Here is a 14,360-nt window from a genome sequence, read left to right on the forward strand (position 1 = left end):
ATCTCGAAAAAGGAAAAAAACACGAAAATTGTCTCTTCTAAATATATCCCTAAATCAATGATCTTTGTATGTGTCCATCCTATTTAATCGTCCGCTCGATTCTGTTACAACGTGTTTATTGATAATTGTAACTAGAAAGTACGATAATACTGGTGTAATAAGCATTGTGTTAAATATGTACAGTTACTAATTATAATTGGCAAAATAATCTAATTTAATATCGATGTGATTTTTTGCTCCAATAAATCATTGGAATTAACATTTAAAGATGAACTATTCTGCGTTGTTAACACTGCCATTAGGAGTTGGCAATTGTAAATTATGTAGAAAAAAAAATAATTGATTGTAAATATATCTTTATTATTAACTAATAACTGTTCCTTTTTAGGATCGACAGTGCTATTTTTTATATATTATACTGATTGAACTCCTTTTAAACAATGAGATTCCCCTTATTGCACTCCTTGTCTTTGGTATTATTGTAAAATATGTACAATATCCATGAGACGTAACGATAGATTTCGAAAGGAGGGTAAAGGATGGTACTATGTAAATTATTAAGCAGACAATTTTCAGAAATTTACAGATAGTATTTGAAAACATTCAATCGTTTCTTTATATACACATGTTATTATAATTTAAATGCGTTTATGTACAACACAAAGTTTACTATAATTTGTAACAACAATGGTGTCATTCGTATATCGAATAACATGTATATTAAAACATTTGTTTGCTTTGTACAAATATGATAACAAGATAAGAAAATGCACAGTGGTTAATAAAGACATCAACTAACTACTGCACTCAGCTTCATATTCTTAATTCATAATGTTCATATATTACACCTCATGTATGGCATTAAGCACGGTCGCCTAATCTTACATTAGAAAATTATGCATCTGCATGGTTCACAAACATAATGTTTTATACCGATAAACACGATACGTTTGTTTTATAAATACTTTCATAATTTAAATTCATTTTATTCAAATCATGTTTTTCTTTTTTTCATTCAATTACACGATATTTTAAAATGCAGCTGTTTTACGTTCGTACGATAAAACATTGTGTACTAACGTGTAAAGAAATATGTTTGTTACTTTATGCTTTAAAATAAATAAAAATCCTTTTTATATTCATAATAGATTGTACTAACAAATTCAATTAAACTACTACTAAATAATAACTTTGTATAGATTCACAGTAAATGCTGCTTAATGCTGGTCAGACAATAGAAATTTATTATAAGCTTCTTCATCCATTAGTTTTTGAAGTTCATCAAGATTACTTAATTCTATTTTGAACAACCATCCTTTCTCATAACATGACAAATTAATTAGACTAGGTATTTCTGCAATCATTTCATTTATGTCTAATATCTTTCCACTGACTGGACTGTATATTTCAGAAACAGCTTTCACTGATTCTACTGCGCCACACTCGTCTGCAAAAATCAATTTTTATCAAATAGGAGGACCACAATATTAGCATCTTATTTTAAAGGATACATTTATGATAGGCCTTACCTCCCGATTTCATTACAGATTCGATTTGTGGAAGCTGAACGTACACAACATCACCCAGTGTTTCTTGCGCATGATTAGATATTCCAACTATTCCTATGTTACCATTGACAGAAATCCATTCATGTGATTTCATATATAACCTACCTAGAAACAAAAAATTTTATGATTGAATTTTAATCAAACAAAAGTTTGAAAGTATACCACAGTGTACTTAAAGGAACAAACCTTTTTAAATGTAAGTTTTATCAAGACGAAATCTAAGATATGCAGTAAATAATAAATTTATAAGTATATGTTATTGCATTAACATTATTAGGATCTTCCATATTATATTCAGTGTTAGACAATATTCAATGCAATTTATGAATTGTAATTATCGAATCTAGACGTTTAATCATTTAATGGACTAATAATTATATCATCTAATTACGATTCAAATAATGATAATTTACGATTATCAACAATGTCGATTGTTGTTGATTAGTTTGTATTATTATAAACGTTAAATTAAAAATTTTAACAGAATAATATCCAATCCTGGTTACTTTCGCTATTAAAATTTTCTTATTATTAGTTATCATTTTATTAAATTTGTTTCCAAACTTACCAAATTTTAAACATTGAGTAGTAGCAATAGAACGCGAGAGGTGCATGGATACTCTTGCAGCAGGATGACTGAATAAATTTGTCCTCGTAGCACACGAAAATGTTTGCGTGGTACATTTTGTCAATTGAGCGATTAATTTTGCCATTTTGACTTTACAATGTACCAGATACAATCTGAATTAATCAGGTCGGCACCGAAAACTTAACCTTATTACGGAAGTATCGTCTGTTATGCTATGTTATGTGTCGTCGCCCTTGGCAGAGTTCCTAAGTTTTCCGTAATAGAACGAACTAAAAGGCGCGACACGAATGAATGATTAAACGATGTGTATGAAACAGCATATGTTTCTTAATTTATCAATCTCTTTTATCTCGTAGAATACATTTCGTCATTCGACAATTCTCCGCTAACGCGAAACAAATATATTACCGTATCTGCAATTACCTAACAATAAAATATCGATCCTAATGAGAACTTTAAATATCCAGCTACGCCAGAATTTTGTAATTATTAAAACGGTAGTGTGCATTAATTTCATATTGCACTGTTATTTATTCAAATCATATCAATTCTGAAACAATAGCCGCCAATTGAAAAAACTTGGGAAACGTAGTTGTTTAATGAAAGATTAAGTAAAATCTAATAGAGAGACAACGAAAATTTAGGAAAATACATATTTAGCATTTTTCAATATTTATTGAATTATTTAAGGAAACGAAAGAATTATTTTACTTTTAACGTAGCAAATATCGGGCCTGTGACAGTTAAAGAAAATATTAAATGTTATTGAAATCACGTGAGGTCAAGGGGTCAGTAGAAACGCTTGGGAGATAACTTGTAATTTATGTTATCGGGATCGTAGAATATCAGTGACCTACAGGTTCAATGTGAATAATTCAGACAGAAAATCGTGAAACTATATTCTAAGATTATCATTTATTGAACTATCTTTATGTATTATTCTGGGACAAATTTCTATTTTTAGTGACAAACTATGATGTCACTTTAATATATTGCCATTTTTTCCAATATATTTTATGTGATATACACGTTCTTTTTAATACAAAGGGTACTTCAATATTTTTACATAACACCAGTAATTTTTATAAAGAATTAATTGTTTATTTAAAGTGTAGAAAATGATAAATTCCAAATAACGTCACATATCATGTACCTATCAAAAACATTCGGTGGAATTCTTCTCAGAACTGTATTACAAAGATATTTTATCACAATCTCCAGATAATGGTAGATATAAGAAATTATAAACCTATGGTATAAGAACGTCCTCCAGGATTATGAATAGGTCCTGCGATAGGCTTGCTGATGCTCCACTCGTACCAGACATTTTTTAAGCTACATTGACGCCAAAAGTGAACTACTATTTGTTCACCTGCTTTCACTTGTACTGGTTCCTGTGACAAAATCAAATGAAATACCGTATTACTTGTATCTTTCTAAAATCTCTTAATACTACAAACATGTATTTCATATTTTTGCATTACCCTAATTGGGAAAAATATAGGAAACCAGCTGAACATTTTCGGACTACGTGTGCTGGGTTCTATACTCATTGTAATATCTTTGTATAAAATTGAATCAAAATATCCGGAAAAGCCGTGCAATACAGAATTTTGTTGCACTTCAAACGTCCTGAATTCATATCGTGAATTATCAATGACATCCGCTGAAATTATGATATCAGTATTAAATGATACTTTTCAGTTCATAAAAAGTGAATGTAGCACGAGTGTCACTTACATTTATTTGGGTGTTTGAATGTAAACAATGCCTGTGGTTTTGCTATATCATATTTGTTTTGCAGATGAACTACGTATGATGTTTCAAAATGTGCCAAGAAATGTTTGTCTTTGTCTTTACAATATCTTACTTCGTTATACAGCTTTGAAGATTGTACAGGAGCAATGTAAGATGTATACGAGGATGGTATGCTTATACCATCATCTAACATAATTCAAGAGTTTTGTAATCATCATTATATTTATATGTATATAAGTACTTTAAATTCAGTCACACAGTAAATTATACCTTTTAAAAATTTCTGAACTCCGTCTAAACATTCAGGAGATAATTCATTGTCACCAAAAGATCCGAGTAACTCAGACACTAGAATATCTGCTTTTTCAGGAGCATTCCACTCTCTCATGTCACAAGACACTACCGATACTTTGTCTTTCCACATATCTCTCTCAAGTGCCTGTAAGCTATATGTAACAAATTGTAATTACCTTCTTTCTATGTTAACAGTGAACGACTTGTAACAATTTATTTAAATGCTTTACGTTAATACTGCATTAGGATTTTTTTCTACAGCGTATACTTTGACCCTCTGATTTGCCATTTCTGCTGCATTTAAAGATGCAAAAACAAGTGGTCCTCTTCCAGCGCCGACCACCATGATTACTCTACAATTAAAGAAATATTTTCATATTTATTGTCACAATTGTACACAGTTATAATATATCGTATATTACATTTTTCTATCTTTATCGTCCGTTGTGGCTGGCGAGTTTTTCACAATTCCAAGAATTGCTTGATAAATAGCTGTTTGGTATTGTGTATATTTGAAAGGATCTTTTTCAAATGTTTCGTATGTTTGTGATTCCAGATTGTCCATAAGCGGTTGTAAAGGACATTGCAAGTAATCTTCATATCCACGAGCAAATCTTTCTACTGTACCATTTACTTTACAATTCTATATAAATTTTTTAAGCTCAAGTTGATAAATTAGAATTAAAGTAAATAATTGAGTAATTTCGTAATTTACCTTCCATAAATATTCCAAGTAATTATGGTAGTAACTAACATATTGATGACGATTTGCTCCTGAGAGTACAAATTGTACTTCTAACATTATAAATTTCTTTATTACTGTTTGGTGGGCTTTACTCAAAACGGGATATCCCTTTCTATTTGTGATAAATAACGATGTAGGTATAATCAAACATTTAATTGGTTCTCCTAGCCACCTATCAATCTTACAATCAAATCAAATTTATTACATTTAATTTTTTCGTATATCGGACTTGACGTCTTAATTAAATCAGGCATATCAAATATTTCACTTATTATTAGCAATAGAACAAAATATCCGAGAAAAACTTTATTTACAATTTGAAAAGGTAACAATATTTTGGCAAATAATTTAAAGATAATATTTTTCCCTGATATTTATTTCTATCACCAATATGAAGTGAAAGATTTGAGGTACTCAAGTTAATTGGAACATCCAGTATATAGGAATAATTTAGCAAAATACCTCTTCTTGTTCGGGAAGATCATGGCTTATAATTAATGCAACACCTATCTTCCTGTCATAATCGCATAATATTCTGAAGGCATTCCACCATTCCCATGGGTTTTCTATCGAATTACATTCTTCTTTTCTGTAAGAATGAGCTTGTTTAACTGGATTTTCCATAGGTATTTGTATCCAAACCTACAATGAAATTAAAAAATGCTATTATATTATAAGCATATAACTTGCAAATATAATCAATGCTTATACCTGTAAAGTACATGTGCTTGACATTTCATCACAGATAATTCTAGCAAGATTTGCATTATGTTTTATTCCGCCCATCAATCTAAAGGTAATTCCTACGAGTCCCAAGTGTCTTGCTAATGCTAGTTCTTGATTTAGCGTCGCCTCGCTGTTTCTCTTTATGATAGGATTTCTTGAATCGACTCTAATATGCGGCGATAGTTTACCAATAATTAAATGATTCCAGTCTATAAATTAACTTATAATTAACTTCCTGTTAAAGTAAGTACATAGACAAATTCACTTACCAGAACTGCATAGTACTATGTCTGGTCTGGTAAAAGGACCAGCTCGTTTTTTCGCAGCACCAGAGACGAATTCTCTTTTATACAAAGGATGAATAAGTGGAACAAATACGAATTCATACCTGCAAATAAGTCACATATAACGTTTTTCTTTAAGTGATTAGTTAAATAACGTATCTATAATTTTTACTAAGTACTACTTTTATCAACATACTTGGACGAATTTGCTGTAACAAGACAACTACTAAGATCTGGTACAGCACATAAGTCAAGACCACAGGAAATTGATCTTTGATTTGTCATTATATGATATAGTTTAATTCAATAAATACTTATTTCCTGAAAATATTTAATAAAACCAAAAATTGCCGATAAACAGTTCTGGACAGAAACGTATACAATTTTAAATGTTATGCGATTCTACCTCTACTTTAATATGAAGACTTTAATAGCATTATTCAATATTAGTAATAAATTTTTAATACATTCGGTAATTGGTTATATTCCGAATTACACTGTAAAATTACAAATGCTTTGCCGCTGATTATGATTTGCACGTGCAATACTGTTATGTTTGTCCACAGTCCGCAGTCGCAATTGGTCACAGTCCTTTCAAGAACGCAGCTTTAGTATTGTACATATGTACCTATGCATGTGGTATGTATCTATGTGTACAGTGCCCAATATGATATACGTATGAAACTCACTTCTTTGTATGAAAAAATTAAATATTTATGCTCAATTTATTAATTATATATTGTGCGTTATTTTTAATTATTTTTCTTGTAAACTAATAAAATTTTAATAAATATTTAATTTATATGCACGGCACGTATTTAATGCATGTATATGACGTACATAAATCATATGTATGACATAGATTTTAAGGGAACGAATATGAATCAACCAATCAAAGGTAGAATTTCTGGTTTCGATTGACCAATGAGAGATAGAATTCTTTGACAGCATCGACCATTTTGAATGCTGCCTTCGTTCGTGATAGACGCTTACATTAGTGACTCCATTTCCTTGAGCATTCCCGTTTTGCCTCATTTTCTTGTGCTGTGCTCGAGATTGTCATTTCTTCAGTAAGTAACAATTTATAATTGATTTTTAGTTATAACAATTATTGCAGTGAATATCACAAGATATTGTTTAACATTTTTGTGAAAGTATGAAAGAAAAATGTCTAAATATCGGGTTTTGTTGAAATTAAAGTGTTAGTCACATTGTACGGCGTCATTTGCCGTGTAAATTACCGAGTGAAAAAATCAAGATTATTTATTTCCTTTCTGATGTACTAGGTTCTCCTTTCTACTTCTATTAAATATATTACGCGTTGTTATGTATTTCTTTGTTATATAAGTAGAAATTTCGGCGGTATAATTGTTGAGTGTTAACTGAATTCACGTATTGGAAATAGACGCCCATTCATACTCCATCTATAAATGAAATATTTTTATTAAAACTAAATAAGGTCGTACAGTGAGATTTTACACTGAAATATCTTTCTTATTTATAATTCCTATTTTTAGTTTAATATTTTTAATTAAGTTTTTAAATAAGTTATTTTTAGCTAAGACATTTTAGATGTGATATATTAAATAAATTCTTTCAGGTACCATGTCGTTTAATCGAGGAATAAAGCGAGATTCCTTTGGGAATCGTAACTTCAATAATCGAGGAGGCGGTGGTGCAGGAGGTGGCGGCGGAGGTGGAGGTGGAAGAGTTGGAAACATGGGTGGCGGAGGAGGCATGGGTGGAAATATGGGTGGCGGAATGGGTGGAGGTGGTGGTGGCGGAGGAAGTGGAGGAATGAATCCATGGGAAGGAGGAATGATGCCTGGTCGAGGAATCTTACCGACGCCTAATAATAATCTGTCTTTAGCGTCGCCTCAAGCACAGTTAGCAATAGCCAGTAACCTCCTAACAAATTTACTTCGTAACCAACAAGATGTTCAGCAACAGGTAACATCTTTAATAATTATTGGAATAATATGTTAACTTTTTTACAATTATTGATATGGAAAATTATAAATATAATTGTGCGTTTACAGCAGGTACCATCGCTCCTTAGTCTGGGTAATAACTTTTCCGGTCCAGGGCCAAATTTCCCAAATCAGCAAAACTTCCAATCTGGACGTTTCAATGATCGGCCTGTAAGGCATCCTATGAAGAACCAACGGCCGCAACCATATAACAAGGTACAACTATACAATAATTGTCATTTTATCATATGAACATCATTTGTAATACAAATTGCAAAAGGGCAATTTTTTAGTCTACACTTCTTATTTTTACATCAACAACACCAATTCTTAAGCAGAAAATGTATTAATTCTCCTTCTTTATGTTCATTGATCGATTCATTAATGAGGCTTTCAGTCAGTGGATAAGTTACTACATGGCTACCCTGTGAAGTCAATGAGATTATATACTGTTTTGCCATATATGATTTTCGTAGGAGTATATAATTGCCATCGCAATGTTATTTCATTATAGAACACGGTAACAAGACGTGTATTGATTTCAGAGTACAGTTTCTCATTTTTAGTAGTGGATGTTAACTGTGGTTTTGTGCAGTAAAATTTCAGCAATGACAAGCAGATACGTTTTCCCTCTGACTTGGTTCATTTAGATTCCATCCAAGTCTTCTATTCATCATTACAGTTGAAACCGATGGAAGAATGTTTACTCAAAAACATTGATTGCAAGCTGCATTTTTGACCGTTTTAATGTCTTCTTCTTGTTGATTATTTTTCATTGATCTTTATTGGACTATGTTCAAAGGAAATGTATATGCGTTTTATAAGTATCATATCTTATGATCAGTATGATCATTGCCTGTGCAGAGTTAGATGATGCTATGATCGAGAGCATCTTCAATTATCTATTTACTACTTTCCTTTTTCCCCCTCCACGACAATGTGGAATTACTGACCTTTGGTGTTCATTGAAACACTGAATACGTCCTGCTTCCAAATCGTGTAGAATATTTTTCTCCCATCAACAATCCCAGAGGTTGTAAAAACCAAATTCGATTCGAGAAAGAATCGCAATTATATCGGATACTTCTCATGATGGCTTGGTCATTTGACCTACATGACTAGATGGGCAATCGCGCCCGTGATGGCCCTGCTGGGCGACGTGGTCCATCTGCACAACAATCTCGTGCACCCCAGTCTGGCAGTCAGCGTATGAACGGAAACCAAACTCAGCATCGCAACGATAAATCTTCTAAACCAATTCCTGCCTCTAAACAAAATCAGACTGCCAAAAAGGAACAGCAGGACGTTAAGACCTCTGATAATGAAAAAGCAGAAGCACCTGTTGTAAAAAGGTAAGCTCCTGGTGATTGTGAATAGTTTCTTCAAACTTCAGTAAGTTCTCATTCTATCACCTGTCTTTGTATGTACGGTGCTTCTTACGTGCATACAGTATATTATTCTATATATATCAACATTGTGCCCTTTTTCTATACTGACTTTTTAAGAGAATATATACATATTTATGTATATATATATATATACATATATCCATTTAGAGTATGTTATATTCACTCCCCCCATTGCTGATGAAACTCGACTCATGTTACAAATTTAAGTTAGAATTGCTACAAGTTCGTAACACATAATATTTCATAATTACATAAAGAATATATCCCGATATATATTCGTCTTACTGTACACATTATTCAATATAGATTGTACATAATAACAGGCAAATCAGATATCTTCACTAGACATGAGCATATCATGCCCAGTTTCTTTCTAGTTTCCATGTTACAAATTTTATTTACCTGTGCTATGACTAAAACAAATGTACCAAATGTAATTATTTAAATCATCTTTATAAAGAAACAACGACAAGGTTGGTTATAATTTGTTGTAATTATAAAAGAGTTGTACATTTGTTTCTATATTAGCGAAGTGAACGAAGAGTCTGAAGAGAAGAAACGTGATTGGAAGGATGAGAAGAAACAGTCGGAGTGTAACGAAAAACTCAGCGAAAAATCTCAAGAAGACGCTGAACAGAAAACAGATAAAACATCTACCGAAGAGGTAGCAAAAGATGCGAATGTAGCCACAGCTGAGAAAGACCCAAAGATGACTGGCAAGAAATCCGAAGCTAGACATGCTGAAAGTCGTTACGCAGAGGTTCCAATGAACCATATGTTCTGCCATATTTGTAATAAACACATGTGGGATGGATATGTAAGTTTTGTTAAAATTCGGCGATACATGGTTGTGTAACGTTATCTGTAAATCCTTTAATTAATAATTTTTTTAGTCCTTTGAAAACCACTTACGAGGTCGAGCCCATCAATTGATGATGGAGAAGTTAGACGAAATGTACAAATTGAAAGTCGATCTGATGAGGCATGAATTGAGAATAGCAGAAGAGCAACGTGAATTCAGTTTGACTAACTCGAAGCGCCGGGGGAAAAAGGTGTGTATATGAAAAATTATATTTTTGCGGTATTTCATTGTATGTACTATAATTATGATCATTTTTGCTAGGTTTCCGTGGACCTAAACGTTAGGGAATACTGTACAATGTGCGATTTAAATTTTTACGGTACTTTATCAACGCACAGGAAGAGCGACAAGCATCAACAATTGAAGACTTTCTTGCATCCAAGATGTTTCCCCTGCGTGAAAGAATTTCCGTCGCGTATCGAGTACGATGAACATTGTTTAACACCTGCGCATATGAAAAACGCTGTGCAATGCGAAGAACAGCGAAAAAATAAGAAGAAAGGTGCGCGAGAAATATATAACAATGTGTAGATGTATAAACAATATATAATGCATTTTTTTAATCATGCGTTTCCTCGTTTTATTTGCAGACAAACTGGCTAAAGGGGAAGCTGAAGTGCGCACTACCGAAGAAGAAGAAAAGGACGTTGGCTCTGAAATTAAAACTGAAAAAGAAGAAGAGCCTGCTGGAGAACAAGAATATATAACAGACATCACTGAAAATTTGTCAGAGAAAAAATTCAAGATACCTTCTTACAAATACTGCCGTCAAAATCAAATTTCTATCGGTAAATTTCATCGATGGCGTTTATGTCACTTTTGAACATGGTTTTTAATAATATAACTATCGTTTATTATTTATATTATTTTAGGAAAGTCGATGGTAAAAGACGTACAAGGATTTTATTGCGAGAAATGTCGAAGATTTATGCTGTTGGCAGAAGATATGAACGCTCACTTACGCAGCATTACTCATTACCGTAATTTCGTGCAGGAAGTAAAATCTTTGACGTCTACTAATGAGAATGCCGAACAAAAAACACCTGAAAAATCAGAGGTATCATTTTCAGGAAAAGAGATCCAACACAAATTTGGAACATAATAAAGTATAACTAACAACAATTGCCTTTTTTTTACAGTCCAACGAAGACACTGCGGAGAGTAATAAAGAATACGAAGGAAGTTGGAAGCGTCGAAAGATTGCTCTTTCTGAAGAGCAAGACAATGGAGAAGCGAAAGAAACCCAAGAAAATAACGCTGAGAACGCAAATGCACAGAAAAAAGCTGATGGGGACGAGAAGTATGACCCTCTCGAGGCTGACGCCGAATCTGAAGAGGAAGAGCATCGCGAAGGTGATACTAGTACCAGCAGCCAACAGGCTACTCAAAATGATTCTAATGCTCAAGACAAAAAAAACGACACCGGCCGACAAAGCGTGGGCTGACATCGATAACGATAATGAAGCGGAAATAGGAAACTTAATTGATGATGGAGATGAGAAGGAGCAGCCCGCCGAGCCTGAAAAAATTGCTCCAAAAATAGAAAGAGATCAAAGTCCCCAAATTAAACAAACTCGTGGGCGAGGAGGTTTTACACGTGGCCGTGGTAGCCCGCGATCACGAAGGGGTCGACGATAATAGGTACTACATATACCTATACTAAGATTAAAGTAAGCTTGGATATATTCAGTAGTTTTACACTACTTAGTCCATTGTTAGATTTCACCATTTCGATTATTTTCCAGTCATCAATATTCACATAACATAATTACAAATCATACCGCGACACACGTGTAGTTCTATACGATGAGAAGTATGCAGGTGACAATTATTTATTTATCCAAGCTTACTTGATAAAGGTTTTAATTATGTACAACCTGCAATGGTTTGTAGAGTCTCAAATAGACGATGGGTAGATTGAAAATTGTGGAAACAAAACGAAAAGCTATACTCTTGTGTAACTTGTAACTATTCCATACCGAAAAATGTGGTTAATATTCGAATACTTGAAATATGTCAATGGTCTTTTAAATACAACTATAATATGAAATTTATAATAAGATGATTCATTCCTATTAGACATGTGTTAACGAAGTATCTTGCAATAAAATTAAGATATTAATATTGTTTTAATCAGTTTATGGCTAGTGTAATAAAATACTTATAATCAAAGTCTATATACAGTATATCATAACGATTTTATTGTCCTTATGATAATGCGATAGAATTTTATTATAGGACTTATATGTTTTACGTGATAAAGAATGTATTGTAAAAATACTGATATGGAAAAATGCAAATAGTTCATCGATCGCCTTATAAAAATGTTGGAACATTTACTTTCATAAAATAATTTGCACTTCACCTTTATACCGAATGTTATTACCTTTATATAATACCTTAATTTACAGAAATCAAATTATGGAATGATTATGATCACTTATTGTATCTTAATAGCGCAGTTATCATTACTTCTTTGTATTAATTAAGCTCTTAACTGAAGTACTATAAACAGTATGGTTGTTTACAACAGCAATCGAATAATAAAAAATTGACATCGTATTTTTAAAAAATCATCTAGAAGTCTTTTCTCATTCCAATATTCAATTCTTCTACGTCAGTATTGTAGAAAGTATAAAAATAAATTATATTAAAAATACTGTATTGTACTAAATGCACCGTCCTTACAAATAGTTGATAATTGAAATCATGAATGCATCAATCTTGTAGAAAAATTATTATTTACAGTTAAAATACAGAATTCAATTGAATATGGTGCATAGGATTGTTATAGGTAATGCTAATCCATAGACAAATGAGTAGCCAGGAACTCGTCAACAGAGTCAGTATCCCACTTGTGAATATCTAGAATATCTTCAACTTTATTATCAGCATCCAATAATTTAATAATTGGATCCAAGTTTCTAACATATTTTATTTGCAAGTTCTTATATTTGCTAGGTCTATCACTTTTTATGAAAGCTGAAATTAACAAAAAAAAGTGAGAGTAATAACATATATACAGATCGGATAATAATTTATGCATAATGTAATTTGTGTATTCTTTTTTTACCTTGAATCTGTGGGTATGCACCAAATTTACATGTGCATACTTCAAGAAGAGCATGTGGATAACGTTTTGATCCAGATGCATCATAATCATCATCTTTCAGACAACATTCTTTGCATTTGTCCCTGAAATGAATAAATAATATATGTAGAGCATAAAATCAATACTTAGAAGCGAGCACTCGTAACACATTTTTTACTTGCCATATTTCTGGTAAGCCACGTTTATTAAATTCTTCACATGTGGAACAGAGTAAATTGGCTTTATTAAAGCCTAAACTTTTACAATCTTCTGCTGAAAATTCAGCATTTACGATATTTACCTGAAAATACAATATTAATTCTATAAATTATTTAAGATCATTAGGAAACAGTACAAACATTTCATGTCTTTACTATACTTGTTTATATTCGCAATACTTTACACGTATGACACGAGTAATAGAAAAGATACGAGGTTAAGGAGAAGCTATTGTACTTGCCATTAAACTAAATGAAAGTAATTGTATCACTGCTAAAATATCCATTATGTTATCTAGTATATCGTGCGTGAATTGAATAATTTAAGTATTTCTTTCAAATTTACAACATAATTGCTACAAATCACCTGCGAATAGAAAATATACGATATGATATCACGGATAACGATAACAGTAGATTTGACATCCAATGAATTATTTTGTCGCCTAAAAACGGTGTTTCAGAAACCCTATTACCATTTCCGTGTCGCGTTCAATGTTACCGATATTTCAGAATTAAGCTTCTTAGCGAGAATCAAGTATCCTGTATACCTCATTTGTACTATCATAAACTTTTGAATTCGCGCGTATATTCAAATGATAACAATGATAAAAAATATATCTACGATTTCGGAGAGTGGGGTGGGGGGACGGTCGAAATTTTCACTGAAAAAAGGAATTCAAATACTATAGAATTCTGATTATCCAGCGTATAATTAAATACCTATGTCGCATAATTGGATTACAGCCCTATCTTTTTCTTCATTATTACTATGACTTTTGAATATTGCTATTTTTATACGCTATCTGGCACTAGTGCTACAACAATTGTTTGCTTGATTTACTG

The 14,360-nt window shown here is 32.1% G+C and overlaps 4 protein-coding genes across 4 annotated transcripts; 1 reads left to right on the plus strand and 3 right to left on the minus strand.

Annotated features, from left to right (window-relative positions):
- Positions 1-339: 339 nt before the first annotated feature.
- Ppl (glycine cleavage system H protein, mitochondrial) lies at positions 340-2,560 on the minus strand. Its single transcript, XM_078184893.1, has 3 exons — positions 2,137-2,560; positions 1,530-1,673; positions 340-1,447 (listed from the first exon to the last, which is right to left on the minus strand). Exons 1-3 carry the CDS (start codon positions 2,279-2,281, stop codon positions 1,218-1,220), a joined length of 519 nt encoding a protein of 172 aa, XP_078041019.1. The 5' UTR covers positions 2,282-2,560; the 3' UTR covers positions 340-1,217.
- A 547-nt stretch (positions 2,561-3,107) lies between these two features.
- Csul (protein arginine N-methyltransferase 5) lies at positions 3,108-6,528 on the minus strand. The gene is made up of 12 exons (XM_078184982.1): positions 6,371-6,528; positions 6,161-6,285; positions 5,950-6,068; positions 5,666-5,889; positions 5,417-5,596; positions 4,925-5,134; positions 4,632-4,852; positions 4,440-4,562; positions 4,186-4,361; positions 3,898-4,101; positions 3,642-3,823; positions 3,108-3,551 (listed from the first exon to the last, which is right to left on the minus strand). Exons 2-12 carry the CDS (start codon positions 6,247-6,249, stop codon positions 3,399-3,401), a joined length of 1,881 nt encoding a protein of 626 aa, XP_078041108.1. The 5' UTR covers positions 6,250-6,285; positions 6,371-6,528; the 3' UTR covers positions 3,108-3,398.
- Positions 6,529-6,935: 407 nt separating this feature from the next.
- On the plus strand, positions 6,936-12,841 carry Pep (Protein on ecdysone puffs). Its single transcript, XM_078186002.1, is given in 11 exon segments — positions 6,936-7,034; positions 7,565-7,914; positions 8,004-8,150; positions 9,057-9,286; positions 9,872-10,160; positions 10,237-10,395; positions 10,467-10,707; positions 10,796-10,993; positions 11,078-11,262; positions 11,345-11,620; positions 11,622-12,841. Coding segments are annotated over 10 exon segments (2,292 nt in total). The 5' UTR covers positions 6,936-7,034; positions 7,565-7,569; the 3' UTR covers positions 11,844-12,841.
- An 86-nt stretch (positions 12,842-12,927) lies between these two features.
- LOC144472694 (selenoprotein F) lies at positions 12,928-13,968 on the minus strand. The gene is made up of 4 exons (XM_078186003.1): positions 13,757-13,968; positions 13,479-13,597; positions 13,279-13,400; positions 12,928-13,187 (listed from the first exon to the last, which is right to left on the minus strand). Exons 1-4 carry the CDS (start codon positions 13,799-13,801, stop codon positions 13,006-13,008), a joined length of 468 nt encoding a protein of 155 aa, XP_078042129.1. The 5' UTR covers positions 13,802-13,968; the 3' UTR covers positions 12,928-13,005.
- Between the last annotated feature and the right edge of the window lie 392 nt (positions 13,969-14,360).

This window comes from Augochlora pura, chromosome 7 (assembly GCF_028453695.1).
Source record: "Augochlora pura isolate Apur16 chromosome 7, APUR_v2.2.1, whole genome shotgun sequence".
Taxonomy (NCBI): domain Eukaryota; kingdom Metazoa; phylum Arthropoda; class Insecta; order Hymenoptera; family Halictidae; genus Augochlora; species Augochlora pura.

Coding starts and splice junctions, on each gene's coding strand:
- Ppl (XM_078184893.1), bottom strand. CDS start 2,281: ATGGCAAAATTAATCGCTCAATTGACAAAATGTACCACGCAAACATTT. Junction 1,674..2,136: donor TACTCAATGTTTAAAATTTG/GTAAGTTTGGAA, acceptor TTTTGTTTCTAG/GTAGGTTATATATGAAATCA. Junction 1,448..1,529: donor ATCTGTAATGAAATCGGGAG/GTAAGGCCTATC, acceptor TGATTTTTGCAG/ACGAGTGTGGCGCAGTAGAA.
- Csul (XM_078184982.1), bottom strand. CDS start 6,249: ATGACAAATCAAAGATCAATTTCCTGTGGTCTTGACTTATGTGCTGTA. Junction 5,597..5,665: donor CAAGCACATGTACTTTACAG/GTATAAGCATTG, acceptor ATTTCATTGTAG/GTTTGGATACAAATACCTAT. Junction 4,102..4,185: donor AGTTCAGAAATTTTTAAAAG/GTATAATTTACT, acceptor GAATTATGTTAG/ATGATGGTATAAGCATACCA.
- LOC144472694 (XM_078186003.1), bottom strand. CDS start 13,801: ATGGATATTTTAGCAGTGATACAATTACTTTCATTTAGTTTAATG. Junction 13,598..13,756: donor TACTTTCATTTAGTTTAATG/GCAAGTACAATA, acceptor TTGTATTTTCAG/GTAAATATCGTAAATGCTGA. Junction 13,401..13,478: donor CGTGGCTTACCAGAAATATG/GCAAGTAAAAAA, acceptor TATTCATTTCAG/GGACAAATGCAAAGAATGTT.